Source organism: Pseudorasbora parva, chromosome 25 (genome assembly GCF_024679245.1).
Source record: "Pseudorasbora parva isolate DD20220531a chromosome 25, ASM2467924v1, whole genome shotgun sequence".
NCBI classification, from domain to species: domain Eukaryota; kingdom Metazoa; phylum Chordata; class Actinopteri; order Cypriniformes; family Gobionidae; genus Pseudorasbora; species Pseudorasbora parva.
The window spans coordinates 22,602,250-22,629,555 of NC_090196.1; the positions used below are offsets into that span (position 1 = coordinate 22,602,250).

The window sequence follows — 27,306 nt, forward strand, 5'->3', positions numbered from 1 at the left end:
CTTAAAAAGACTACTGAGGCGAATAAATATTTTTTTGTGTCAAGTTCTAATACATTTCAATGTATAGACGTTTGATTTAATTTTCTTCCTAGTATGCAAATACCGACAGTGCAACACTAGTACTTATATTTAAATGTGGCTCAATGGCGGAATGCCCTGTTTGGGCCACCAAGAGCCCCCTAGAGGAAGAAAATATTTAGCAACAGTTATTGTCGACAACATTTGCTATCATGTACCATGCATGCGTAGTCCACTGTGGTTGGATATGGCGGCGCTTATTAGAGGACTGAGAGCTGGAAGGGCCTTGCGGGGTCTCGGTAAAGGTAAGCGGGGGAAAGTGAGAGGGCTTCGGGCATTAGCGTTTTAGTCCACAATCTTTATGTTTAAAAAGTTGACGGTAGTCACACGTGACAGCTGCCGAGGGTGTATTTTGTAAATAGTTCTGCCTGCTTCCAAGTAAGGCAAATGTAAGTCAGCTGAGCTAATAGAGAAGGTGACCATGAAGGGCAGGATTGCTGAGCAAACAGTTCTATCCATTTCAACTGTTCACAACATTTGAAGTCAAATGTAAAATGCGTATTGAAATAATAATGCTAAACATGAACTGAAACGTGTGCTTTTGCTTTACATAAAGATCAGCTTTTCCTGATGTGTTTTTTTGTTGTTGTTGCAGTGCTGTGCTAAGTTGGGAATACAAATGCATGATACAATATTAACCCTTGTTTGATATTTTTCACTTCTATGAATGATGCATAAAAAAACTGAAGGCTCAGTGGTGCAAACCTTTTTTTTTTATTGTTGCATTGCAATGTTTTAGGATTAGTTATGGATTGTTTTTCTGCATATATTAAATTATGCACAATTAAAGTTGCAGTTCAAGGCACAGCCGGTTCCCAGTGCATCAATGTGAGACGTGGATTCCATCGTGCCACCCTGTTACGACTGGCAGATGACTCTAAAAGCGGCACATCTGTACCACCTCCATCCTACCATGATGTTCACACAGCTGGAGAGGGCTCATCTGCTTCAGCACAGGGAGAATCTTCAGAAGATGGCCAGCCAAACACCAGGTCAGAGCCCCAGACCTGATGAAATATAAGAATTGAGTTAAATTCCCTCATGCATGGTTCAGCCCTTGCTGCCATTAAATCGAATTTTGTCCATTTGGCATCTCAGTTTCCAAGATCAGAGTGGTGAACACGGCGAAGACTATGAGACTGAAGAGCAGCTCCAAATTCGCATTCTGACCGCGGCTCTGGAGTTCGTTCCGCAGCACGGCTGGACTGTGGAGGCCATCGCATCTGGAGCAGAGGTTTGTTTCTTAATGCTCCAGTATTGAATCCAGGTATTATTAGACAATATAACAGTCAGGATATGCTTTGTGATTCAGACTCTTGGCCTGTCATCAGCTTCCACTGGGATGTTTAACAATGGAGCCGGAGATTTGGTCCTGCATTTCGTTGCACAGTGTAACGCCCAGCTTGCAGAGTCAATGGCAGAGCAACATAACCAGGTCCAGCTTGGCCAGGCGGAGTGAGTGTGATATTATTCATTATTTAATATACTTGAGAAACACAATTTATGGATGTGAGATATGGATTTCATCGTGCAGCCCTGTTATTACTTGCCAAATGCCAATGACACTAAGTCTAAAGTAACTAAAATCTCCTTGTGTTGATTTTTTTAATAGATTAATTTATGTGGAATTTTTATATATAATTTTTTAAGAGATAAATTATTTTTTAATATTTATGCAAATATTTTGCTCTATGACATAAAATGCAATATTACAGTATTATATTGTTGTGAATTTTTAAGTTTTTATGTACAGATGTATTATAGCTACATATATTATATAATATTACCGTGGATTTATTTATTTACAATATTTTTAGGTAAATAATAATAGCAGTGTTTTGTTGTTGTTTGTTGTAGACTGTAAGTCAAGTTTTTATGTAAAAAATAATAATTTTATGTTACATTATATTATTGTCGTTTATTTAAGTTATGCAAATTTGTCTCCTTCATATATTATAGTATAATATCTTGGATGCATTTATTTATCATTATTTTGGGTAAATGATAATATGCAAAACTGAGTTTTGTTGTTGTAATTGAAATTACAGGCATACTCTGCTTAAATGCTTATAATACAAATTGTTAAATTATTGTAAACAATGTATTGAAGTGATATTGTAATTATAATTATTTTATAAAATTGAAATACTGTTTATTTTTGAATAGTCATTGCTGCTAATATGGTGTTAAATCCTAAATAAATACATAAATGCTTATTATAAAAATATTATATTATGTTGTGTGGATAAATAATAATAAATATAATTGTTTCAATTGTTTTAACTAAGACCTCCACATATTTTTCTGTTAGATCAAAGAAAACGTCAGAGTTTCTGAGAGACGCAGTGGAGACGAGACTGCGGATGTTGATTCCTTACGTTGACACGTGGCCCCAGGTATCAGCTGCCTCATGCAGACTTCTCCCTCTCAACCTAAACTTTAAATGTTCAGTCTTTAATAAGTAATAATTTATAAGAAGGTATGAAAGTAAGTAAGAAGAGAGACAGTGTTTGTGTCTTTTTGGCTTTGCAGGCAATGAGCATCCTGCTACTGCCACACAACATCCCCGACAGCCTGAAGCACCTGTCCACAATGGTGGATGACATCTGGTACTACGCAGGCGATCGCTCGACAGACGTGAGTGGCTTCTCTGATCTCGCCCGGTAACTTCCCACTTGCTTTGGTCTGCAAATCCACCTTGCTTTGGTCTGCAAATCCTTCTGTGTGTCTTTTAGATGAACTGGTACACACGGCGGGCGGCACTGACAGGGATCTATAACACCACAGAGCTGGTGATGCTGCAGGACTCGTCTCCTGACTTTGAAGAGACGTGGGCCTTCCTCGACAATCGCATAAACGATGTAGTTAACATGGCAAACACGGCTAAACAGGTTAATGTGGTCTTGCTTTTCATAACTATTAAAATACAAAACTGTTTTTTTTGCTTTGTTGCTATTTCGCTCCCAAAATGTGATCAGCAAATGTTATTACTAATGTACTGGGTAATCTTTGTTTGGTTTAGGTGCAAGCCACAGGAGAAGCCGTGGTTCAGGGACTCATGGGAGCTGCAATTACGGTAACCATGCTAAAATACAATGAGCAGATAGAAATACATTAGCCTTAAAGGGATAGTTTGGCCATTCATTTGAACAAGCAGATCTCTGCAGCCATTGATGGCATATGTTTATATTAATTATACATTTTTATTAATAATAATACATATTGAAATAATACATGATAAATACAACAAAATACAAATTGGTATAATAAATGAATAATTATTAAAATATATACTTTTTATTTGAATTAATTTGGTAAATATTTATTTTATATTTAAAATGAAATATTACAAATATGTTGATGTTATTTGTTTAATGCTAGAACATTACAAATTTGAACCATAATATTTTATTTATCAATTTTGTTATTTAATTTTAAATGGTAAGCTTTCTTCTCTTACAGCTGAAGAATCTAACAGGGATGAACCAGAGACGATGAGTCTTTTCTGATGCTCCTGTTTTGTCTCGTCTCCTACTCTCCGACCCCTTGGCCGTGCAGCAAAAAATGTCTGGCAACTCACTCACCCGCTCTAAATTAACTAAACATCATAACACGATTACAAAGAAAGTGTTAGTGTTACGATACAGGGTCGATGATCACACCCTTAGCACTTTTAAATGGGTCAGCTGTGCCATACGTAATACCTCTGTTTGTATCTTAACCCGAGCCCAATGAGGAGCCAGCTTTCCGTTCAGGCATTGCATTCTGCTGCCACATTCACTGCGTCTGTAAAAAGAAAGAATGTGAATGTAAATTGTATTTGAGAGCCCTATGTTCATACGGTTTGTCTGACTCATTGGCGAGTCCCTCATTAAAAGAAATAAAGGTTAACCTATTTACAGAACAGTGTCAGTCAGTCTTTTTTTTTTTTTTTTTTATGTTGCAGGTTGCAGATAATGATCAACTCTAAATGTTTTAAAATATTCCATATCAATAAATATTATGGTCTAGTAGTAATCATAACTGTAGTGAACATGTTATTTTGAGATATCACAACAACTTAATTAGTTAGCGATTTGAATAATGTATCAGTCTGAGTTTCAATATGACTTTTATTCTAGATTGACGCAAGACGATTTTGAGGACTTTTAATATGTCTAACCGGAAATGGTACTACAGTGATCCGGATGCTAACGGAACAGTGACCAATGAGCTTCTGTCGTTTGTTATTGTGCTGAAGAGGCGCTCGATGCATGACTGAATGAACAACGGACCGAGCATATAGTTCATTTATTTATTATCGGCTTAATCTTGAGCTTAATTTCATTATGCCGTATGCCAACCAGCCCACAGTGAAAATCACGGAGCTGACGGACGAGAATGTGAAATTTGTGATCGAGAACACGGATCTCGCGTGAGTGATGTGATCATTTAGCATTTTAAAGCAAGTGTATTGATGACATTGGGATATTGATTATTGCTGCCTTCACCTGCTATCGTAATGATCTAGTTCCCTAGTTAAAAATATGGACACGAAGGTCAAAATTTGGTTGCACTGAGCTCGTAATGACGACTTCAGAAGTGGTAAGACATTTCCGATAGCACGTGAAGGCAGTTATTATCGCTAACAAAAATATATTTTTAAATGCAGCGGAGCAACATGTAAAAACTATCGTATATGCATTTTGCAAGAACCATACCAAGTACCATAATGTTATTGATTTGTAATGATGATTTGAAAGCATTAGAGCCGCACAAATCCCAAGAGTTGATGTTTTATATATAATTTTCATCAGGCATTACTCCATTCTTCTGTCACTATTAGGTTGATTTGATAATCCGTTATGATACTCGGTTCATGTGACACTGAAGACTGGAGTAATGGTGCTGAAAATTCTATTTTCACCACATTTTTATTTTATAGTATATTTAAATAAAAAAATCACAATATAACTGTATTTTTGATCAAATAAACGCGGGCTTGATGAGCATTAGATACTTCTTTCAAAAACATAAAAATGTCTCGTCTCCTACTCTCCGACCCCTTGGCCGTGCAGCAAAAAATGTCTGGCAACTCACTCACCCGCTCTAAATTAACTAAACATCATAACATAATTACAAAGAAAGTGTTAGTGTTTGCAAACTTTTGACTGGTAACGTATATGACAAACTAAAACCATAAAGATAAAAAATTGAATATTTTAACTCTTAATTTAATATTTATTAAAAATATTTATAATTAAAATTCAAATAAAAAGAATGAATATATATGCACACACACACACACACACACACACACATACCCATATACAGTGAGGAAGATAAATATTTGAAAACCCTGCTATTTTGCAAGTTCTCCCACTTGGAAATCATGGAGGGGTCTAAAATTCTCATTGTAGGTGCATGTCCACTGTGAGAGACACTTTTTTTTTTTAAAGAAAATTCAGAAATCTCAATGTATGCTTTTTTTAAAAAAAACTATTCATTTGTATGATACAGCTGCAAATAAGTATTTGAACACCTGAGAAAATCAATGTTAATATTTGGTACAGTAGTCTTTGTTTGCAATTACAGAGGTCATATGTTTCCTGTAGTTTTTTTCACCAGGTTTGCACACACTGCAGGAGGGATTTTGGCCCACTCCTCCACACAGATCTTCTCTAGATCAGTCAGGTTTCTGGCCTGTTGCTGAGAAACACAGAGTTTGAGCTCTGTGGGTTTAGGTCTGGAGACTGGCTAGGCCACGCCAGAACCTTGATATGCTTCTTACAGAGCCACTCCTTGGTTATCCTGGCTGTGTGCTTCGGATCATTGTCATGTTGAAAAACCCAGCCTTGGCCCATCTTCAATGCACTTACTGAGGGAAGGCGTTTGTTCCCCAAAATCTCGCAATACATGGCCCGTTCATCCTCTCCTTAATACAGTGCAGTCGCCCTGTCCCATGTGCAGAACAACACCCCCAAAAGCATGATGCTACCTCCCCCATGCTTCACAGTAGGGATGGTGTTCTTGGGATGGTACTCATTATTATTCTTCCTCCAAACACGTTTAGTGGAATTATGACCAAAAAGCTCTATTTTGGTGTCATCTGACCACATGACTTTCTCCCATGACTCCTCTGGATCATCCAAATGGTCATTGGCAAACTTAAGCCGGGTCTGGACATGTTCTGGTTTAAGCAGGGGAACCCTCCGTGCCATGCATGATTTCAAACCATGACGTCTTAGTGTATTACCAACAGTAACCTTGGAAACGGTGGTCCCAGCTCTTTTCAGGTCATTGACCAGCTCCTCCTGTGTAGTTCTGGGCTGATTTCTCACCTTTCTTAGGATCATTGAGACCCCACGAGGTGAGATCTTGCATGGAGCCCCAGTCCGAGGGAGATTGACAGTCATGTTTAGCTTCTTCCATTTTCTAATGATTGCTCCAACAGTGGACCTTTTTTCATCAAGCTGCTTGGCAATTTCCCCATAGCCCTTTCTAGCCTTGTGGAGGTGTACAATTTTGTCTCTAGTGTCTTTGGACAGCTCTTTGGTCTTGGCCATGTTAGTAGTTCAGTGAGTCATTCACTGATCAGTGAGTCATTCTTACTGATTGTATGGGGTGGACAGGTGTCTTTATGCAGCTAACGACCTCAAACAGGTGCTTCTAATTTAGGATTATAAATGGAGTGGAGGTGGACATTTTAAAGGCAGACTAACAGGTCTTTGAGGGTCAGAATTCTAGCTGATAGACAGGTGTTCAAATACTTATTTGCAGCTATATCATACAAATAAATAGTTAAAAAATCATGTATTGTGATTTCATTTTTTCTTGGTTTAGATTATGTCTCACAGTGGACATGCACATACGATGACAATTTCAGACACTTCCATAAATTTCCAAGTTGGAACACTAGCAAAATAGCAGGGTGATCAAATACTTATTTTCCTCACTATATATATATATATATATATATATATATATATATATATATATATATATATATATATATATATATATATATATATGTATATGTATATATTCTCTTAGACCTATAATGGTCAAAAGTTTATGGAAGTTAAGCACCTGTCATTGACTTTTTTCGACTTACTTTAGCTCATTCGTCAAAAAAGGCCCCTTTTGCACCCTTTTTGTTCATAGGAAGTACCCACTACTATTAAATGTTGTGTGTGTGTGTATATATATATCTATATATAATGGTGTATTTTATTTATTTTTTCAGGGTGGCAAACTCGATTCGTCGTGTGTTCATGTCAGAAGTTCCAACCATCGGTGAGGATCAAACCATCTCAGTCTCCATTTTCATTTAGCCCTTCTAGATAGTTTTTATACAAATAAGTTCATGTAACAATGTGTTTACTTGATTTCATTATGTGCTTTGTCTTTTAAACCTGTTAATCTGATGTAATGTGCTTGTTTGCCAGCTATCGATTGGGTTCAGATCGATGCCAACTCCTCTGTGCTCCATGATGAGTTTATCGCTCACAGAGTGGGTGCGTATGTTTAAAATCTCTCCAAATCTTTCATTTCATTCTTCTTATAATGCTAACTGTGGTCTCTCAAAGTTATCTGGCTCATCTTTTATAGGGTTAATTCCACTCACAAGCGATGACATTGTTGACAAGATGCAGTACTCCCGAGTAAGTGCATTAAGCTCTTAAATGCTGTTGCGTCTGCATGAATATTAATTGTATAGAAGTGGAACATAATGTTTTGCATTCTCTGGATTCCCATTAGGACTGCACATGTGATGATTTCTGTCCAGAGTGTTCGGTTGAGCTCACGCTTGACGTAAGATGTACGGAGGATCAGACGCGACACGTGACCTCACGAGATCTCCTGTCCAATAACCCTCGAGTCATCCCAGTATGTATATATTCTCCTCACAAACTCACATCCAGACACTGTAGTTTTCTGACGGGCTGGATCTTGTTCTTCAGGTAACATCTAGAAGTCGAGACAACGATCCCAATGACTACGTAGAGCAGGATGGTGGGTCAAACTTAATTCTCTTTCTAATTTTCTGTATTTTCTAATTATAATCACTCCCATGTATTTACATTCATCATTTGGGGTTTTTCTACAGACATCCTGTTGGTGAAGCTGCGGAAGGGCCAGGAGCTGCGTCTCAGAGCATACGCTAAAAAGGGTTTTGGCAAGGAACACGCCAAATGGAATCCTACCGCAGGGGTGGCGTTTGAGTATGACCCGGACAATGCGCTGAGACACACGGTGTACCCACTTCCACAGGAATGGTATGATTCTTCAACACTCTACAGTGCGAGTAAATCACTTGCATATGGGCAAGGAGTTTTCAAACTGGTGTGCTCCAAAAGGTCCTAAGTGGTCCCCAGAAAATTTCACAGTGTATTATGATACATTTCATGTGTATGCAAAGGCAGGTGACTCAAAAGCTTTGGCTATGCATGTCCTTCTCAAAAAATTTGCATATTGTGATAAAGTTCATTATTTTCCATAATGTAATGATAAAAATTAAACTTTCATATATTTTAGATTCATTGCACACCAACTCAAATATTTCAGGTCTTTTATTGTTTTAATACTGATGATTTTGGCATACAGCTCATGAAAACCCAAAATTCCTATCTAAAACAATTAGCATATTTCATCTGACCAATGAAAGAAAAGTGTTTTTAATACAAAAAAAGTCAACCTTCAAATAATTATGTTCAGTTATGCACTCAATACTTGGTCGGGAATCCTTTTGCAGAAATGACTGCTTCAATGCGGCGTGGCATGGAGGCGATCAGCCTGTGGCACTGCTGAGGTGTTATGGAGGCCCAGGATGCTTCGATAGCGGCCTTAAGCTCATTCAGAGTGTTTGGTCTTGAGCCTCTCTACTTTCTCTTCACAATATCCCACAGATTCTCTATGGGGTTCAGGTCAGGAGAGTTGGCAGGCCCATTGAGCACAGTAATACCATGGTCAGTAAACCATTTACCGGTGGTTTTGGCACTGTGAGCAGGTGCCAGGTCGTGCTGAAAAACGAAATCTTCAACTCCATAAAGCTTTTCAGCAGATGGAAGCATGAAGTGCTCAAATCTCCTGATAGCTAGCTGCATTGACCCTGCCCTTGATAAAACGCAGTGGACCAACACCAGCAGCTGACATGGCACCCCAGACCATCACTGACTGTGGGTACTTGACACTGGACTTCTGGGCACTGGGCATTTTGGCATTTCCTTCTCCCCAGTTTGCCCCCAGACTCTGGCACCTTGATTTCCGAATGACATGCAAAATTTGCTTTCATCCGAAAAAAGTACTTTAGACCACTGAGCAACAGTCCAGTGCTGCTTCTCTGTAGCCCAAAGTGGCTTGACGTGGGGAATGCGGCACCTGTTGCCCATTTCCTGCACACGCCTGTGCACGGTGGCTCTGGATGTTTCTACTCCAGACTCAGTCCACTGCTTCCGCAGGTCCCCCAAGATCTGGAATCGGTCCTTCTCCACAATCTTCCTCAGGGTCCGGTCACCTCTTCTCGTTGTGCAGCGTTTTTTGCCACACTTTTTCCTTCCCACAGACTTCCCACTGAGGTGCCTTGATACAGCTCTCTGGGAACAGCCTATTCGTTCAGAAATTTCTTTCTGTGTCTTACCCTCTCGCTTGAGGGTGTCAATGATGGCCTTCTGGACAGGATCGGGTCGGCAGTCCTACCCATGATTGCGGTTTTGAGTAATGAAGCAGGCTGGGAGTTTTTAAAAGCCTCAGGAATCTTTTGCAGGTGTTTAGAGTTAATTAGTTGATTAGGTTAATGGCTCGTTTAGAGAAACTTTTCATATGCTAATTGTTTTAGATAGGAATTTTGGGTTTTCATGAGCTGTATGCCAAAATCATCAGTATTAAAACAATAAAAAGACCTGAAATATTTCAGTTGGTATGCAATAAATCTAAAATATATGAAAGTTTAATTTTTATCATTACATTATGGAAAATAATGAACTTTTATCACATGCTAACTATTTGGGAAGGACCTGTGAGTGTGTGTGTCTACATTTCAGGCTCCAAACATAATGATATGAAACTGTAATTTTTTTGTGAGGAATCAACAACAAGTAGGACACAATCATGAAGTGGAACGAAATTTATTGGATATTTCAAACTTTTTTAACAAATCAAAAACTGAAAAATTGGGCTCCATCCTGTATTTGGCTCCATCCATCCATGGGAACATCAATTTGAACCATCTTCCCGGTCCCTGCTGAAGAAAAGCAGGCCCAAACCATGATGCTGCCACCACCATGTTTGAGAGTGGGGATGGTGTGTTCAGGGTGATGAGCTGTGTTGCTTTTACGCCAACTATAACGTTTTGAATTGTTGCCAAAAAGTTACATTTTGGTTTCATCTGACCAGAGCACCTTCTTCCACATGTTTGGTGTGTCTCCCAGGTGGCTTGTGGCAAACTTTAAATGACACTTTTTATGGATATCTTTAAGAAATGGCTTTCTTCTTGCCACTCTTCCATAAAGGCCAGATTTATGCAGTATACGACTGATTGTTGTCCTATGGACAGAGTCTCCCACTTCAGCTGTAGATCTCTGCAGTTCATCCAGAGTGATCATGGGCCTCTTGGCTGCATCTCTGATCAGTCTTCTGCTTGTATGAGCTGAAAGTTTAGAGGGATGGCCAGCTCTTGGTAGATTTGCAGTGGTCTGACACTCCTTCCGTTTCAATATTATCGCTTGCACAGTGCTCCTTGGCATGTTTAAAGCTTGGGAAATCTTTTTGTATTCAAATTTGGCTTTAAACTTCTCCACAACAGTATCTCGGACCTGCCTGGTGTGTTCCTTGTTCTTCATGATGCTCTCTGCACTTTAAACGGACCTCTGAGACTATCACAGTGTAGGTGCATTTATACGGAGACTTTATTACACACAGATGGATTCTATTTATCATCATTAGTCATTTAGGTCAACATTGGATCATTCAGAGATCCTCATTGAACTTCTGGAGAGAGTTTGCTGCACTGAAAGTAAAGGGGCCAAATAATTTTGCACGCCCAATTTTTCAGTTTTTGATTAGTTAAAAAAGTTTGAAATATTGAATACATTTCATTCCATTTCATGATTGTGTCCCACTTGTTGTTGATTCGTCACAAAAAAATTACAGTTTTATATAAATGTGGCAAAAGGTCGCAAAGTTCAAGGGGGCCGAACACTTTCGCAAGGCACTGTGTGTAAATATATATGTACGTTACACGAGATTCTTGCGGGGGGGCGAGAGACCCGACACAAACTTGAGGCGGCAAAAAAGAAACCAAACATGAAGCGGTCAAAACAGAGTGGAGTGTGGGAGCATTTCAAATAATTAATGATGACAAAGACGCCCATTGTAAACTTTGCGATACTACGATTAAGTACAGCTCTACAAGTTCGTAAAGATACCACCTTCTTAACGTGCATTTAGCCGTGTTGCAGCGAGGAAGTCTGTCACATTCACAATGTACAATCGCTGCTGTGGTGGGAAGGCGAGTATGAGACAACAGAAGGGCATTACTCAGAGGATTTGCGGCATGACCGAAAAAGATATGAAGCCAGTTAGCGCCACTGATAGTAAGGGATTTCAGAGCCAGGATATAATATCCCTTCTCGAGCGACCATAACCCCTTTCACACTGCGATTCCGGCAAATACACGGATAATGCGACCCGGCATTTGTTCCCGGGCCGCTAGATTTGGTCCATTCACACTGCCAGCGAAATACCGTAATATGTGCGCTTTCACACACAACGCTTAACGGTCCCGGGTCGAGTTGAGACGTGACATCCTGATGTGACGTATAATGGCGAGCGATCTCAGCTTCAGCGCGGATAGTAAGGAGCTCCGTGGTCTCGACTTGTGTCCAGTTTGCACACATTTCTGCTTGTTTAATTTCAGTTTCTTTTTTATACGAACACTCCCTGCGTTTAAAACACCGACTAGCTCTTCTGGCACTGCAGGGTTGTATTATTGAAAAAACAAGCTCTAGGAGTCGCACGATAACTACGCACACGTTGCGGCATTAGTTTCGGCTTTTTTTCACACAGCGCTCATCCCGGGTCGAATACTGCAATGTTACTAGGTCCCCGACCCGGGTCGAATTCGGTAATCAATGCCGGGACGTGGTTGCTTTCACACAGAAGGCGACCCGGCAATGTTCCGGGAATATTGCGGGTCCGACGTGCAGTGTGAAAGGGGCTCATGACTACCCATTTGGAATTTGTAATGTTAGGGATTTTCTCACTGTTTAATGAACGTGTGACAACACCGGTAATACCGGTATCACCGACTGGGCTTTTAAATCACTAATTCTATCTAACTGAAAGGAACATGCGCACTGTTGCTCGGCCATTAATAACGGAGCGGAGCAAAGCGGTTGCTTTCAATGAATTCCTATGAAAGTTAAATGCACTATGCAACTTTCCGTCCACTGGAGGGTGCCTATTCTAAACAAAGGCACGGTTTGATGACGCCATGGGTGAGAATCTTGGGACATATGGTCTTCACCTCACAGCCGGTGGAAAATAGGACTCGGGCAGAAATCATGTTCATTGATGCAGTTATTAACGCTACTGTAGTGTAAACAGGGTATATTCAGCAATCCTTAAGTTAAATTTACTACTTTTTAATACCTTTTTTACTACCTTAAGAATATTTTTTAAAACCATCACCACACTGAATTGCAAGTGTTAATCAGCGACCTTTCTATTATTTACACAGATTTTGACATATATAACATACAAAAAAGAATATTTAGAATCGACACGAGGGAAATCGACAGAATCGACAGGAGGAAATCTGTTATAAGTTATCATTCAGACACAGTAAAATACATCTCAACATTCACAAAGGTTGGTTAAGGAGAAGCATTACTGCATACACATCTGATTTCAATTAATAACTGGTAATTCAGCAATTAAATTATTTAGTGTTTTTTTTCCAACAACAAAACCTGAGCCAAATATTACATTTCTATAACTGTGATAAGTTGTTGAATTTAACAAAATACAAAAAACTAGTCAATCGATTAAAAACTTTAAAATCGATTAATCACATTTTTTCTGTGATTAGTCGCAATAAAAAAGAAATGTTTTTGTACGTTTTTTATATATTTTTTTATATAATAATTTCACAGTTAATCAAATTAATGTAGAAACAACATAAAGACAGTATATTTGTTTAAATGACATCTTTTTATGAATGAAGGCCAGTATTACTGATATTAATACAGCTACTGATTTTTATTTTATTTTACATTTTTTATTATTAGGCTTCAAAAATTTAACAGTTTTTAATTTGAGTAAACTTAAAACAATGCTAACATAAACCCATAATAAATGTCATGTTTACTCCTGCCCTTCCTGTCTGAACAGTTAGGAAATATACAGAAATGCAATAGTTATCAAAGTTATGTGCAGTCTGCACTGCATAAACTATAAATTAAATAGTTAATCCTTATTAAAGCTACCAAAGGTATTTAGTCAAGAGCAGCGAGTCATTTTCTCTGTTCTCTTTGTTCTTTAACTTTACTGACAGGAAGCTTTATTGGCTGCTGTCCCTTTAAGAGCAGACAGACACGCGGATCTCACTGTTTATATACTGTCTATGGATCGCGCCTCATTCTCTCACAACTCTTTTTGTTCATTTTAGACTTTATATAAATCATTTAACATTGCTCTTATGAGGATAGTCGTTGAAGATATGCCTTGAAGCAAGTCTAAAATAAAACATAAGCCAGCCACTTCTGTTGAGCGCGCAGTGTTCTGAGGTGATGCCGAACGACCACTGAATATGACGTCAGCATCAAACATGCGTTGAGACGGAGACGAAAGATCTTTGATTATGTGCCCAGATATGCTAAATCCCATATTTAAACGAACTAACGCGAACGTAGATAGAATTTCAATCAGAATAGGACACCTGATAGTCTGAAAAAATAATACCTAATTTGGAAAAAATAATACCTCTGAGACCACATTTAACACTTTTAATGGCCTTAAATTTGACAATTTTGATTTAATACTTTTTAAAACCCCGCGGACACCCTGGTAAAGCAGAGCAGGACCGAGTGTTGTGGAGCTGAGCATGGCCGCTGGAGCGATTGTTATACAAACACACGGCTCGTGAGTACCAGGACTTTTATTATGACAGGACGGGACACAGTCGGCTGAACAAAATATTTAACACTGGCTTAGTGGTTTTTGGATATTTTACTGCAAAAATACTACTTAGTGCACCTTTAAGCTTCCATATGCATGAACTGAAAACGAGACGGTGCTCGCACACAAGAAATGACAGTGTGGCCAAGCAGATTTTAGTTTCGGATTAGAATTAGTGCCGATTCGGGGGCGGGTTGCTTGAACTGTGGGTTCATTAGCCTATTATTCTTTATGAAAAACAACACACAATGACAAACTCACTTAAAATATGCGCTTTTACATTTTACTTAGAAACCAAATCTTTTGCGATCATCTTGTCTGTCCGCTCGAGATCCGACTCCTGCTGTGTTTGTGGTTCGACACTCGTTGGATCATGCTTTATTAAGCAGAAACGTGCATTTTTTTATTTGTACTGTCTGTTCTCTAACGGAACTAAATGTATTACTATAAATTATCTGCACTGTATCCCAACTGTTACAATAAAACATAATTTGAGCAATAACATGCATTTTTATTCATTATATAAGCAATATTTTGCTTTTTATGTTAAAGACACTATCATACCATGAGAAATTTACATTCTTAGGAAAATAGCCAATTATCAGTTAATCGTTAATCAATTGATAAGGATATATATATATATATATATATATATATATATATATATATATATATATATATATATATATATATATATATATATATATATATATATATATCCTTATCAATATATATATATATATATAAAACACACATACACAACTGGTCAAAAGTTTTAGAACGGTAAGATTTTTTTTTTTTTTTTTTTAAAGTCTCTTCTGCTCACCAAGAATGCATTTATGTTATTAGAAATACAAAAAAGCTGAAATATTATTTGAATATAAAATAGCTGTTTTCTAATTGAATACATTTTAAAATGTCATTTATCCCTGTGATGCAAAGCTGAATTTTCACTATTACTCCAGCCTTCAGTGTCACATGATCCTTGTGGATCCAGAAATCATTCTATGATGATGATTTACTGCTCAAGAAACATTTATGATTAATAGAAATGTTGAAACAGTGGTGTAAAAAATTGTTTAGGATTCTTTGATGAATAGAAATTTCAAAAGAACAGTATTTATCTGAAATAAAAAGCTTTTGTAACATTGTACTACCATTTAAAGGTTTTGGATCTGTAAGAATTTAATTTAATAATTTTTTGGGAAAGAACTTAAAGAAATGAATACATTTATTTAGCTGGGATGCATTACATTGATCAAGTGACAGTATAGACATTTATAATGTTACAAAAGGTTTATATTTCAGATAAATTAAATCCATTCATCAAAGAATCCTAAAAAATTTGACACAACTGTTTCAACATTGATAGTTTTTTTTCTTCTATTATATTCAAATAACTTTTCTATTTTATATATTAATAATATTTCACTATAATATTTATTTAGATAAATTAGTTGAGAAAATCTACCAGTCATAAATGTTTCTTACTGGCCATTCATATGTTGTATTATTTTTAAATATAATTTTGTGTGGTCTTGTCAAAAAAAGGTAATTCTGTACCTTTGTTCGATTGTCAGGCCTAAAAGTGAATATTCAGAAATCGAAGAGGATGGAGTTCAAGCTCCGTATGATCCTAACGGCAAGCCGGAAAGGTAAGGGAGTTTAAATCCATACATGCTTGCAAAAGGATATATGCATGAGAATAATTGTCCCTCTGTTGCACATTTTCAATATTTTAAAAATGTAGACAACTTAATAATACACAAAAACCAATATTCTGTTTTATATTATGAATTGCCTAAATGTGTTTGTTGCCTTAGAGCAATATTGTGATTTTATATACAAAATATAAATTAAAAGCAACACATTCCTCAAATTTTTAATAATATTCAAAAAATTTAATTGACATTGTATATATGCATCATGGTCTTGCAAATTGTAGAAAATTGTGCAATAGAATATTTTTTTTAAAGAATGTCAACACAAATTAAGATTTATTTAATTTTTCCATCTAGGTTCTATTACAATGTGGAGTCCTGCGGTTCACTTCGGCCGGAGACCATCGTCATGTCGGCTTTTGCTGTGCTTAAGAAGAAACTGAGTGATCTGCAGACACAGCTCAGCCACGAAATTCAAAGTGATGTGCTCACCATTAACTAAACGGCTTTTTTGGATCATGCTTTTGGGAAGATATATTTTTTCAGCTGTTATTTTGTTTCTTTGCATGAAATCTGTTATGATGGAGAATTCTATGAATAATAAACACATTAAAACATTGTGTAGTTTCATTTCATAAGTTGCACAATGTTGGGGGGGAAACACTATGAACACCAGAGGGCAGGGTTTGTTTGAAAAAATATTTGAAGAGGCCATTCTGTTCATTAATACATGATTAAACCATGAGAAGACAGCGTGTATGGTCATGACAAAGCATAGAACAGCATGCTGATAATGGGAACATTTTATTTCAAGCAAAACGAGCCCTGAAATGGATGTAACAAATTTACATAAAGCCTCCCCGAGACAAACTATGTAAACAAAACACATGGCTACGTGAGACAGATTGACAACAGTGTGTGCAATCATATTTATTCGTCCCGTAAATTTTGGTTGTTTCAAATACATAAGTATCGAGGAATTTCGAGAAAAGTGCAGTCACAAAAAAAATCTCTGATTTGAATCATGATTTCTAGTTTAGCACAAAATTACAGCAACATAGATCAAGTGAATGCATTCCTCTCAAGAAGTGAGTGAGACAACTATGAACTCGTAATCCAGCTGTAATTAGTCAGATCATGCGCATATATAAAATGCGTTTTCAAAATCGGATTTTGCGTAGACAATTCAATGCTGTCATTTTTCCAAAAATATAAAGTGTCTCAAATATCGTAAGGTGTGAAGATACGGTCACATTGGCGATATTACAGCGAGATTTCGCGGGCAAAAAAGTCAATCAGTACCGATGTATGATGCACTGCTCATACACAAGCACGGCGAATTCGCAGCACCAACATGAACACAAACGATTTTTTTCACCGTCACGCAAAACTCCGGATCGCGCAAATTCAATTTCGCCCGCGAAATTTCACAGAGCAACAGCACGTGACCGCATAGTAAGTTGCCTAACATATGTGCTCGTTTTGTTTTTCCAAGTATACACACCACACAAATCTACATTTTAACTTCTTTCTTTAATTACATAGTCTAAAAGAAGCAGGTGACAGCCATTGTCTCGTTATTTTTCATATCTTCTAATTCACTGAGACCTATGTATATGTAAATTTCATTTAATAATATTATATACTGTACTGTGGAATACTGGCAAAGAAAGACCAAACAGTGTTCTTTAAATTTGTGTATTGCTTCTTAACTGATACCACATAGATTTTTGGCACACCACATATCAGAGTTAAATGTCATAAAAATTTCATAAATATTTCTATAAATCTTTAAAATACTGTGCTGTTTCCTAAAATAAGATATATAGAGATGATAACTCTAACTCCTCTAAGGTCGAGAGATAAGCAAACATATATATAATTTATTTCTGAATCTCTTCACTGCATACTTAAACGTCATCACAACTTTATTTCATTCACAGCCATTCTCAAAACCTGTCGCCTTTCCCTCAGTTCTGACGTTACCCACAGTGCTTTGAACTTAATACTGAAGGTGAAATGTGTAATGCTGGCTGTCCCTTCGCGTCTCTGATGTTTTTAATCACATTATCTTCATTCTGATTCCATACCTGTGCGGTTTTATGGCGTTTCAAGTCCGATAGAATTAATGCATCTCTGAGAAACTTGTCTCTAACAACGGGAAAATCACAACTAAACCTTTGATGATCTAGAGATGTTGTGGTGTGTCAAATTGTAACACGGATAGGCACACATTGCAGTTACATGTTTAAATGAATAACATAAACAAACCATAACTTCTCCCAACTGCTGAGCAAAGCAAAAAGATTGCAGGACATAAAATGAAAAAGACAAGTTTTGGTTAAACAAGAAAATGAGAATTTACACCTTGTGAACCCACTTAAAATGTGTTGTAGATGGTAGGGTTAGCTGGAAAAAAAACCCTGTCCAAATCAAATTTCAATAAAAATTTAAATAAATAATTACAACAATTTATCGATATGAAGTCCTGTATCAGTTACAATTGACGACATTGATATGTATAGATTAAGGAGGTTTCCTGTAGTTTTGTGGACGTTCCTTTTTACCACCCAACAATCAAATAATTTAGTGAATTCTCATTGCACTCGAAAAAAGAGAAAGAAATACATAAAAATAAATGAATGAAAAAATTCACCACATACAGGCAGATACATACTGGCCCTTTCAGAGTGATTGTGTCAGCGTTCAACTCAAAGCGGTTCTACATAAATTCGGTTCATTTCCATTCACCCATGAAACGAAACCTTGATATTTCAGTTTACAGATTCTGTGTTCTTGTGAAGACCCACTATTCCAAATAAAACCCACTGGAAATGAATACTGACTAGCATCAGCGCACCCTAGAGTTGACTGAAGGTACAAATAAAATGTTAGTGGGAATGCCGTAGACCTCCTTACTGCATGGAAGACACCTAATAGTAAACCACAATTCAGAAAGACCAAAGAGAATTGTTGCTCATTCAGACAAACATCCAATGTTAGCATATTACAAGACTTGAAGATTCAAGATGGTGGAGAGACCTGCTGCTTGCTACGGTTACGTTTATTCGCACGTAGGGAGATTTGAACTCTGTGTTTTCAAGTGACCACGGCCCTTCTAGGACTGTCAGCAAATGAACTGAGGGACATCTAAATGCCCGCCGATCACACCTCAGAGATTCGTGTACCTCTTGGTCAGAGGTTTAGGTGGGGAAAAAAGCAAGATATTTATTTCATAGGCAGCTGATACATAGACAAAGGTTCCCTTTTTTCCTGAAGAAATATTCTCTGTAGAATTGTCTTAGCAAATATAGAAAATGGATCCCCAGCTCTGCTGGTTTCAGTGCATTCAAAGGAGGCCAAAGTCCTTAAAAGCCAAAGGATAGTCAGCTCATGTTTGTAGTTTCCATACAGTGTGTTGGCTTTAATGTCCTCTCTGGTGCCGGAGCTCTTGGAACGGAAACGCAGGGAACCGTTTGTGCTTATGCAGATATTTCGAATGCATGAGTTTCTTCAGGATGTGTCAGTTCCTAAAATCCACCAAAAGCATGATAGGACAACAAAGTACTCAAATTAGTGAACCAAAATAAGGGAAGAGGGAAAACGAAGCTTATGAACAAGATGCGTGGAGTCCAGATGAGGACGTTTCGCCCAGTCTCATCTGTCCAAGAGGACTTTTAGCGCTCGCTCGATGTTCATTCTGTGACCCACACGAGTCACACCCAAGTCGATCAGATCCTCCTTTTGCAGGTTAGGCAGATGGCTGCCCTCGATATCGTTGTCCATAAAGGCATCCCTGTGCTCGCCCAGGTTCAGGCTCTCAAGCCAGTCAGCCACGTCCTGCTTGCTCCACATGAGGACGGGTTTGGTGGCGAAAGGCTTGTTCGACGCTGACTGGATGAGGGTGAGCGGGGAAGGGGAGCGGCTACGCCCTGTGCCTAGGCTGAGGGGTGGTGTGGGCAGGCCAAAGACATCCGTCATGGTGGGGGAAGTGGCCGAGGTCGGGAGGGAAGAGGCACAGCTGAGACCAGAGTCCGGTGGGGACATGATAGGGCTCGGGGTGTGATGATGGGGAGGCAGGCTCTCGGCCTGTCGGCACGGTGACGGGGCAGGCACATTGGGGCCAGGCTGGGCAGTGAAGGTAACGGTGGTGTTCTGCTGTGTACCTGAGATGAGGGATACACCATCCTGATTTCTGCAAAGACACAAGGATAAATAAATAAAAACGTGAGGGAGAATGTCCAACTATATTCCTAGTTTTGCATGTTGCTATGGTGTTCTGTGTGCTTACTGGTCCAAGTTAAAAGTCTGCATGTTATGGCTCATTTTTTGTCTGTTTTATTGTCCGCCAGATGAAAATCCAATAACAAAGAAAACTAATAGCACACCTCTCCTCAACAAACTGCATTATATAACTAAGAGTGATCATATGAGTGATACTTCTGAGTAATAAAGCCTGGGGGGGAAAGGGAAAAAAATACATAATTACTGAACAAAATTGTATTCTATAAATCTGATACAACTACACATTTTTAAAGTTACATTTGTGGTGTACGATTTACTGCATGTATTATTTACTGTATTACAGTAATACCAATTATTTTGTGGGGAAAATGTGCTTTAATTATCATTAAAAAGTATATATATTGTGGCATTATTTTAGTGTTGATTTTTTAGAGCAAACTATGACTTGGACTTTATTTGAAGACCAATGTGTATTGAAAGTATGAGTGTACTGTAGTAGGTGGTTTAGCTTTAAGGAGGCTATGATTGTGATGCTCTTTAGCAATGCAATGTCCTTGCCCAAGGTTTCTTCTTATACCCAAGGTGTGTTGGCCTACATTTGTTGAAGTAAACTTGTACATTTGCATCTGTTGTAACTCAACAAATAAAACCAAAGACAGACTTGTGTAAAGAGTACTTGAACTACTTTGAATTTATACAATAAAAAATACATCAATAAAATATCAAGCGATTACAATTAATTACACAATGTGGTGATAAATCGAATTAAAATCGCAAATTAATCACACATCAAATTTAGTAGAGAAAGTAGTTATTGTGTAAAAATTATACCTTTAATGTTTGTTTTTATTAATATGGAAATATGACATTATACTCTAAGTAAGAAGCTGCCAGTAGGTGGCGATAAATGTCTAATTGAGTCATTAATTTATTTGATTTGTTCATTCAGGAGTGAGGTAAATGGATCTATATGAATGGTAAATGTAAATGGTTCTCTTCCATCTTTATATTTTCTTTGGCAAAACTGAGAAAAACTTTAAAAAATAAATAAATTCACACATTGTCTAAAACAGGGGTCCCCAAACTCGGTCCTGGAGGGCTGCTGTCCTGCAGAGTTTAGCTCCAACCCCAATCAAACACACCTGAACCAGCGAATCAATGCCTTTATATGACCTAGTAAGACATTGATTAGCTGGTTCAGGTGTGTTTGATTGGGGTTGGAGTTAAACTTTGCAGGACAGCGGCCCTCCAGGACCGAGTCTGGGGACCCCTGGTCTAAAACAACGAAATATAAACATTTATTTTACATATGTATTTTAACTGTTGTATAATATCACAAAGTCGCATTTGCACTGTTCTCACTCTTCAGGACAGAAAAACAGAACTTGTGTGATATTGCTTGGCGAAGGGTACGATATAAATGTGAGCGTTTTCACACTGGCAGTTTAGTTCGAAACGAGACACAGTTCACATGAAAAATTGTTAATGTGAAAGCTGTCATGTGGACCCGGGTGAGCTGAGCTTAGGTGTAACAAATTCGAACTGTGCTGAGATTCACGTGAATGTGAAAGCAACACGGACTCGGGTGCGCAAGAAAAGTATCATGCGCATGCATTTGATCAGATCATGATGTTTTAAGTTCAATAAAACACATGGAAGGGATAATCGTGTTGATGATTTACCTTGGACACGAGCGAGATTGAGCCTGCAGTGTATTTGCACATATTAGCACCGACGGGAACAATCACGCTCTAATGTGGACCAAAACAAATGTGTAACCGCCCTGAGACTAAAACTCAAACAAGGCCAATTTTGCTTCATATCTTGAATTTTATGGATATTCTAACCACATTCTATAGGCTTTATCACACTGAGTTTTTCATATTCTTCATTAATCAACTGTATGAAATGTAAGATGACCTAAGTAGGTCTGGGGCGGGGTACGTTAAACATGTTAATAATTTTAATGCGTTATTTTTATTATTAACTAATTAATGTGTTAAATTCACAGCCCTAATAATAATAATATACAGCGCAAAACTTGCAAGTCCAGCTCATAGTTAAAGATTAATACCTCAGTTCAATGATACAAATAACAAACATGCTAAACTTATTTCTATTCATAGAGAAAAATAAAACCATCTTTGTTCAGTGTGTACTTAACATAGAGCTCTGCCTGGGCTACAAGTTAGGGTCAGTTCTCTGGTCTGTAAATAACAACATCATTCAATAATGAATGAGACTTGGAACTCCATGTCGACGGCAAACCACTGCCTGTGCAATGTCACAGCCATCACCGTACATAACCTTTGCACCAGTACATCAAGTCAATTGCTGATGTTTAGCAAAATGACACACAAGAAATATATATACACACATACACATACACATATATATATATATATATATATATATATATATATATATATATATATATATATATATATATATATATATATATATATATATATATATATATATATATATATATATATATATATAAATCTCAAATGTATTGCGCCGTTCTTCTCACATCGCCTGTACTGAAATCAGTTGGGAGTCGAAAATCTAAATAAGACACTTATGAGGTTCCATTTCAGTTACGATGCAGCCATAAAAAAGCTGCCTATGTTGGCAGCAGACAGGAAGGCAGCTCAATAGGTTTTATGAAAATGGAAACTCCTTATAACCCTAAGTGTTTTTTTAATGAAATATAAAAGCCTTTAAGAGATTGTGTAAGAGAATCTAGAGATATCTTGTGGGAACAGTTTGGGTGATGTGACAACCAAGTAACAAATGAACCATGCTGTAAGAACACACACATACCTCCTCCCTCTGTGGTACGGTCTGTGTTCATCATCACACTGACGTTGCTCATCTCGTCCTCAAGGCTGTTCTCATTATTGGGTTGCTAGGCAACTCTTTCGTTCTCCAGCAGAGCACACACACTAATCTGAGAGCCTAAATGTAAGCCCCTGTGATACAGGAAGGAAAAGAGGGCATACCTTGTTCCGAAGTGAGTCCTGGATCCCGTTGGAGAGTCTAACGCTTCCCCTGACTTTGGTGCTTTGTCCTTGTTCACATGCTGCAGAACTGAATTGGCTTCAGGACCATGGGGGCCTTTCATCTCCGGAGGGTCACCCCACAGCTTTGAGGTTCTTTGCGTTGGGGTTTTCAAGGGTTCTGGTGGAATAGATCCAGGGGGCGGAGGTGGGACAGAGGAGGGCATTCTGAAAGAGCTCACATTCTCCTCTGGCAAAGCATCCTTGTAAAGTGCATTGCTCTTGATGGCAGGTTTGGGTTTTGGTTTGGACAGGATCTGAGACCTGTCCACCAGAAAGGCTTGTCCATCTGCATAGACAGTGCATGTGTCCAGGGTCTCACCTCCTTCAGAAGACAAGGTGGAGATGCTGGACACAGTAGAGATGGTGCTGGTGGTCTCCAATTGGGGGTCACCGCTGCTCCGGCTGTCTACCTCGATGCCAGAGTCCGTGATTTGTTCGTAGGGCTCTAGTGGCCCTGGAGGGAAGCTGGGAGGTGTGCAGTTTGTAAGGACCGTTGGTCTTTTGATTTCGGAATTGCCACCACCAAATGTGGGATAGTAGGGAGCAAGAGAAGGACCTTTAGTACCATTCGCTTTCTGTTTGAGCAGTTCAGCTATAGTCCCCGCCTGGTCTTCAGGAATGTCAAAACTGTTGGCAAACTCAAGTGGGGGTGGAAGGGGTTCAGCAAACACAAACTCTTCATCAATGTCGACAGAGGCCAAGGGCGGTGGAGGGATGCCGAAGGGCAATTTGACAGGCTCATCCACTGAGCTAACAGTTATGATGGTCTTGCCATGTGGAGCAGCTGATAGCGCCTTGGGAGCTGGGGGGTTGGTGGGAGTTGGCTGGTTGGGGTCGCGAAGCTCCCCAGGGGTGTTGTCGGGACTCACAGCCTCATCCCTGTCACCCTCTGACAAGCTGTTATCCTCCGATTTTGCCCCATCTGTGGTGTGTACCATCAGAAGACCAGCTGACTTTTGCTGAGAAGTGTCCACAATGTCAATCAGCATGTTTTTCTTCTCCTCAGGCCTCTTCTCAGGCTTGCCCAGATCAAGCTGATACTTGGATTCCGTCTCATATTTGGACTCAGTCATCTGCCTCCGCAGACCCCCACGGGGACGGCCCATCGTAGCGGTACTTGAGAAGCCAACATCCACATTTGGTCTAAGCTTGGTGTCGATAAAAAGTGGTTTATTGAGATCAAGTTTGGATGGGTCACTCTTTAGTGGAAGAGGCTGTGATTGCTCCCTCATGGCTCTGTCTCTAGCAGCTAACGCTAAAGCTAATGGTGAATTGGGGTCTAGTGGTTTGCCTGTAACCGGGTGAACGTAATTCCCACTTCCTGAGCTGTAGGTCTTATGAGCAGGTAGACTGATTGGGCTGTGTCCTGTACGAGTGCTCAACAGTTCCCTTACCATGGTGGGCTCAGGGCTGTTGAAGTCTGTCACATTGCCTCCACCTCTAGGGATGCTAAGTAGTGATGAGGGAGGTGCCATGAGCCTACGTAGCCGTTCATCACTGCTAAACATGCCCTCATCAATAGACTTGGAGTGTCTGAGACGAGGAGCCGGTGTAGGTGCCACATCCTCATCACCTGCATCTGTGGACCTAAAAGATGGGGAGTTGCGATGAGCATCCAGCCTCTTCTCCCTGTCTCTGACTGCACCAGCAATGGCAGCTGCAAAGGGACTGCCTGAATTTAAGCCATCTTCAGGACGCAGTTGCCCTGGGTGATCCGGTGTGGTCGTCTCAATTTCCATGCTACTCCCTTGACTGCTCTTACCACTGCTGCTGGTGGAGGGCTCTTTTATTATTATTGTCGGAATCGGAATGGAGCAGGTTTTCTCAGGACTGTCTTCTACATTGGATTGTTTGACCAGCATTCCCTTTCTTCTGGCAGGCTTGTTGGGCACAAACAATCCAGCTTGACCCATCTTGCCCACATCTGAATAAGGATTCTCAGGGATTTGGGCCCGGCGCATATGAAGACTCTGTTGGGCAGTTGGGCTGTGATTGTACCCCTCGGATTCATACTGCTCAGGGCTGTCTCTGTAAAACTGATCTCTCCACCCAGCACCTTCACCTCTGTCAGGGGCTGTGCTGTTTGCATTAGGACTCTGTGAAGTAAAGCCTGGTCTGATGGTGCCGTATCCTCGACCAGCTGGGACGGGAGCATTATTATGAGGTGGAGATGGAGGGGAGATAGCTGGTGGGGGTGGAATATCCTCTGATGTGTCAGGCATTGAAAGGCTTCTTGTAAATTTCAACATTGGAGGAGTAAGGAACTGCTTCTCTTCTTCAGTTACTCCTGTAAAGGAATAAAATAAGAAAAATCAACAAGCCTGTAGGTGTAATCACCATCCAGAAACAATAAATATGATGCAACAAAGCAACTCTTACATCTTGAAAATCACATCAGTGGAAAAGCACCCAGAAAGAATTAGCTGACCACTGAGTTTAAGAGCTGAAAGATTTGTTTTGTACAATTTGTCAAAATAAAGGACTGTGTAAAGATTAACTTCAGCAACAAAACCGAAATGAAACAACCACACACCTATAGATGTTTGCCGCCGTATAGTTCCCTTTGGTATACCCAGGAAGGGGCCTCTTGGACTCCCTGGCAGTTGTGGCAAGTCTACTGCTGTATCCTGACTATTGCAGAGAGACTGCAAAATATGGCATAAGGCTGATATGATAATAAGGACAAGCAGAATGCAGCACTTGCAGAGCATCCATTCGAACTAGCCTTAAAATAATATGTTGAAATGATTTCATTAAAAGAGACTAAGACAAAGAAATAAAACAATGTTAAGCAGTTGAAGCATACTCACAAGCCTGTGCATAAGTACACTCTAATTTAAGCAGAAAAAATATATAAATAGCATGCATGGGCAACGGTCTTACCAGACTTGCGAAAAGTGGTTATTGCAGTTAGGCTACAATTCAATACAATACAATTCTCAACAATGCTACGGGAATGCAGAACTTTAGAGGACATTAGACCAGGCACGCTTACATTCATTTCAGGGCTGACAGCAAAACACTTGCTAGTTGGGCGTGGTTTGACTGCCGCCACCCTCACATCTGCGTTTGAGTTATCCCATATAGGTTTCTGGGGGGGTACGACCTCATCCACTTTATCTGTAAGACAACAGCATCTCAAATTAGAAAGCAGGAAGCTACATTTAAAATAAACTCAGTATCAAACATTGCTAATTTCCTCTAACAGGATCGTCAGAGCAAAGATCCGAACCGAGCAAGAGGCGACAGAAATAGGTACAATGACAATGGTCAAGGTCAAAGCCGTGCAAGCGCTTCCTGGTTCCGTTTGAGAAATCTTAGCACTTCTTTCAACGGCCACTGTGCAACATGCTAGCATTTTTTGACAGCTCCCATGCATGGGATGATTACTTAGTGTGACTTGAAATACAATCCTCTTCTTCAGACCCTCATTATCTGAAAGCTGATCATCTACACAGAAATGGAGGAAAGGGAAATTCAGAGTCTGATTTCCTAGCATAAAAGTCATAAAGACTGAATCAGGTAAGTTGCGCACACGCACACGCGCACGCGCACACGCACACGCACACGCACACGCACACGCACACACACACACACACACACACACACACACACACACACACACACACACAACCCCCTATATACCTGCCATTAAAATGGTTTGTATGGGTATTCTTTAACTGGATTTAATTTATACTTTATTCTACTCTTTCAAATTTTAACTCAAAAAGATTTGTCATGTTGACAGACAAAATTAAGGTATTGTTTCCCTACATTCAAAACATTCCCACAGTAAAAGATGCTAATATAGATTTTTAAAAATAATAGAAGAAAGTCAGCAGAGATGCAACTTCCTGCAAGTTTCCAGATTTATTAATCAAATCAGGTGACCCGAGCGCATGGCTGCAGTATTAGTTGTGTCAGATAATTAGTGCAGCATTATCATTATAATTTCATTATCTGCATTTTAATGCAGAAAATTATATGTGCATTATCATTTACACCTTTATCGAAAGGTGGTCAGAATTTGGCCCGGTGTCAGTGGTTCAAATCACAATGTGTTTTACACTTTTTTGTGCAATTTATGTGGTCAAGTGCTG

General features: G+C 39.0%; 3 protein-coding genes across 5 annotated transcripts in view; 2 read left to right on the forward strand and 1 right to left on the reverse strand.

The window, feature by feature from the left end:
- Window positions 1-211: 211 nt before the first annotated feature.
- On the forward strand, window positions 212-3,982 carry coq9 (coenzyme Q9 homolog (S. cerevisiae)). Its single transcript, XM_067436157.1, has 9 exons — window positions 212-323; window positions 869-1,070; window positions 1,177-1,312; window positions 1,391-1,533; window positions 2,390-2,474; window positions 2,611-2,715; window positions 2,814-2,969; window positions 3,101-3,154; window positions 3,541-3,982. Exons 1-9 carry the CDS (start codon window positions 242-244, stop codon window positions 3,574-3,576), a joined length of 999 nt encoding a protein of 332 aa, XP_067292258.1. The 5' UTR covers window positions 212-241; the 3' UTR covers window positions 3,577-3,982.
- Window positions 3,983-4,275: 293 nt separating this feature from the next.
- On the forward strand, window positions 4,276-16,516 carry polr2c (RNA polymerase II subunit C). Its single transcript, XM_067436159.1, has 9 exons — window positions 4,276-4,492; window positions 7,304-7,353; window positions 7,506-7,574; window positions 7,669-7,721; window positions 7,819-7,947; window positions 8,022-8,073; window positions 8,168-8,336; window positions 15,816-15,890; window positions 16,254-16,516. The coding sequence occupies exons 1-9, from the start codon at window positions 4,407-4,409 to the stop codon at window positions 16,396-16,398; spliced, it is 828 nt and encodes a 275-aa protein (XP_067292260.1). The 5' UTR covers window positions 4,276-4,406; the 3' UTR covers window positions 16,399-16,516.
- A 165-nt stretch (window positions 16,517-16,681) lies between these two features.
- The window catches only part of shank2b (SH3 and multiple ankyrin repeat domains 2b), a 128,924-nt gene continuing 118,299 nt past the window's right edge, over window positions 16,682-27,306 (reverse strand). For all 3 annotated transcript variants that reach the window (XM_067436154.1, XM_067436153.1, XM_067436155.1), the window contains 4 exons: window positions 26,202-26,326; window positions 25,740-25,851; window positions 23,147-25,493; window positions 16,682-20,091 (listed from right to left, as the gene is read on the reverse strand). In XM_067436154.1, the coding sequence (XP_067292255.1) occupies window positions 19,554-20,091; window positions 23,147-25,493; window positions 25,740-25,851; window positions 26,202-26,326 (3,122 nt within the window). In that variant the 3' untranslated portion in view covers window positions 16,682-19,553. The remainder of the gene's footprint in view (window positions 20,092-23,146; window positions 25,494-25,739; window positions 25,852-26,201; window positions 26,327-27,306) is intronic.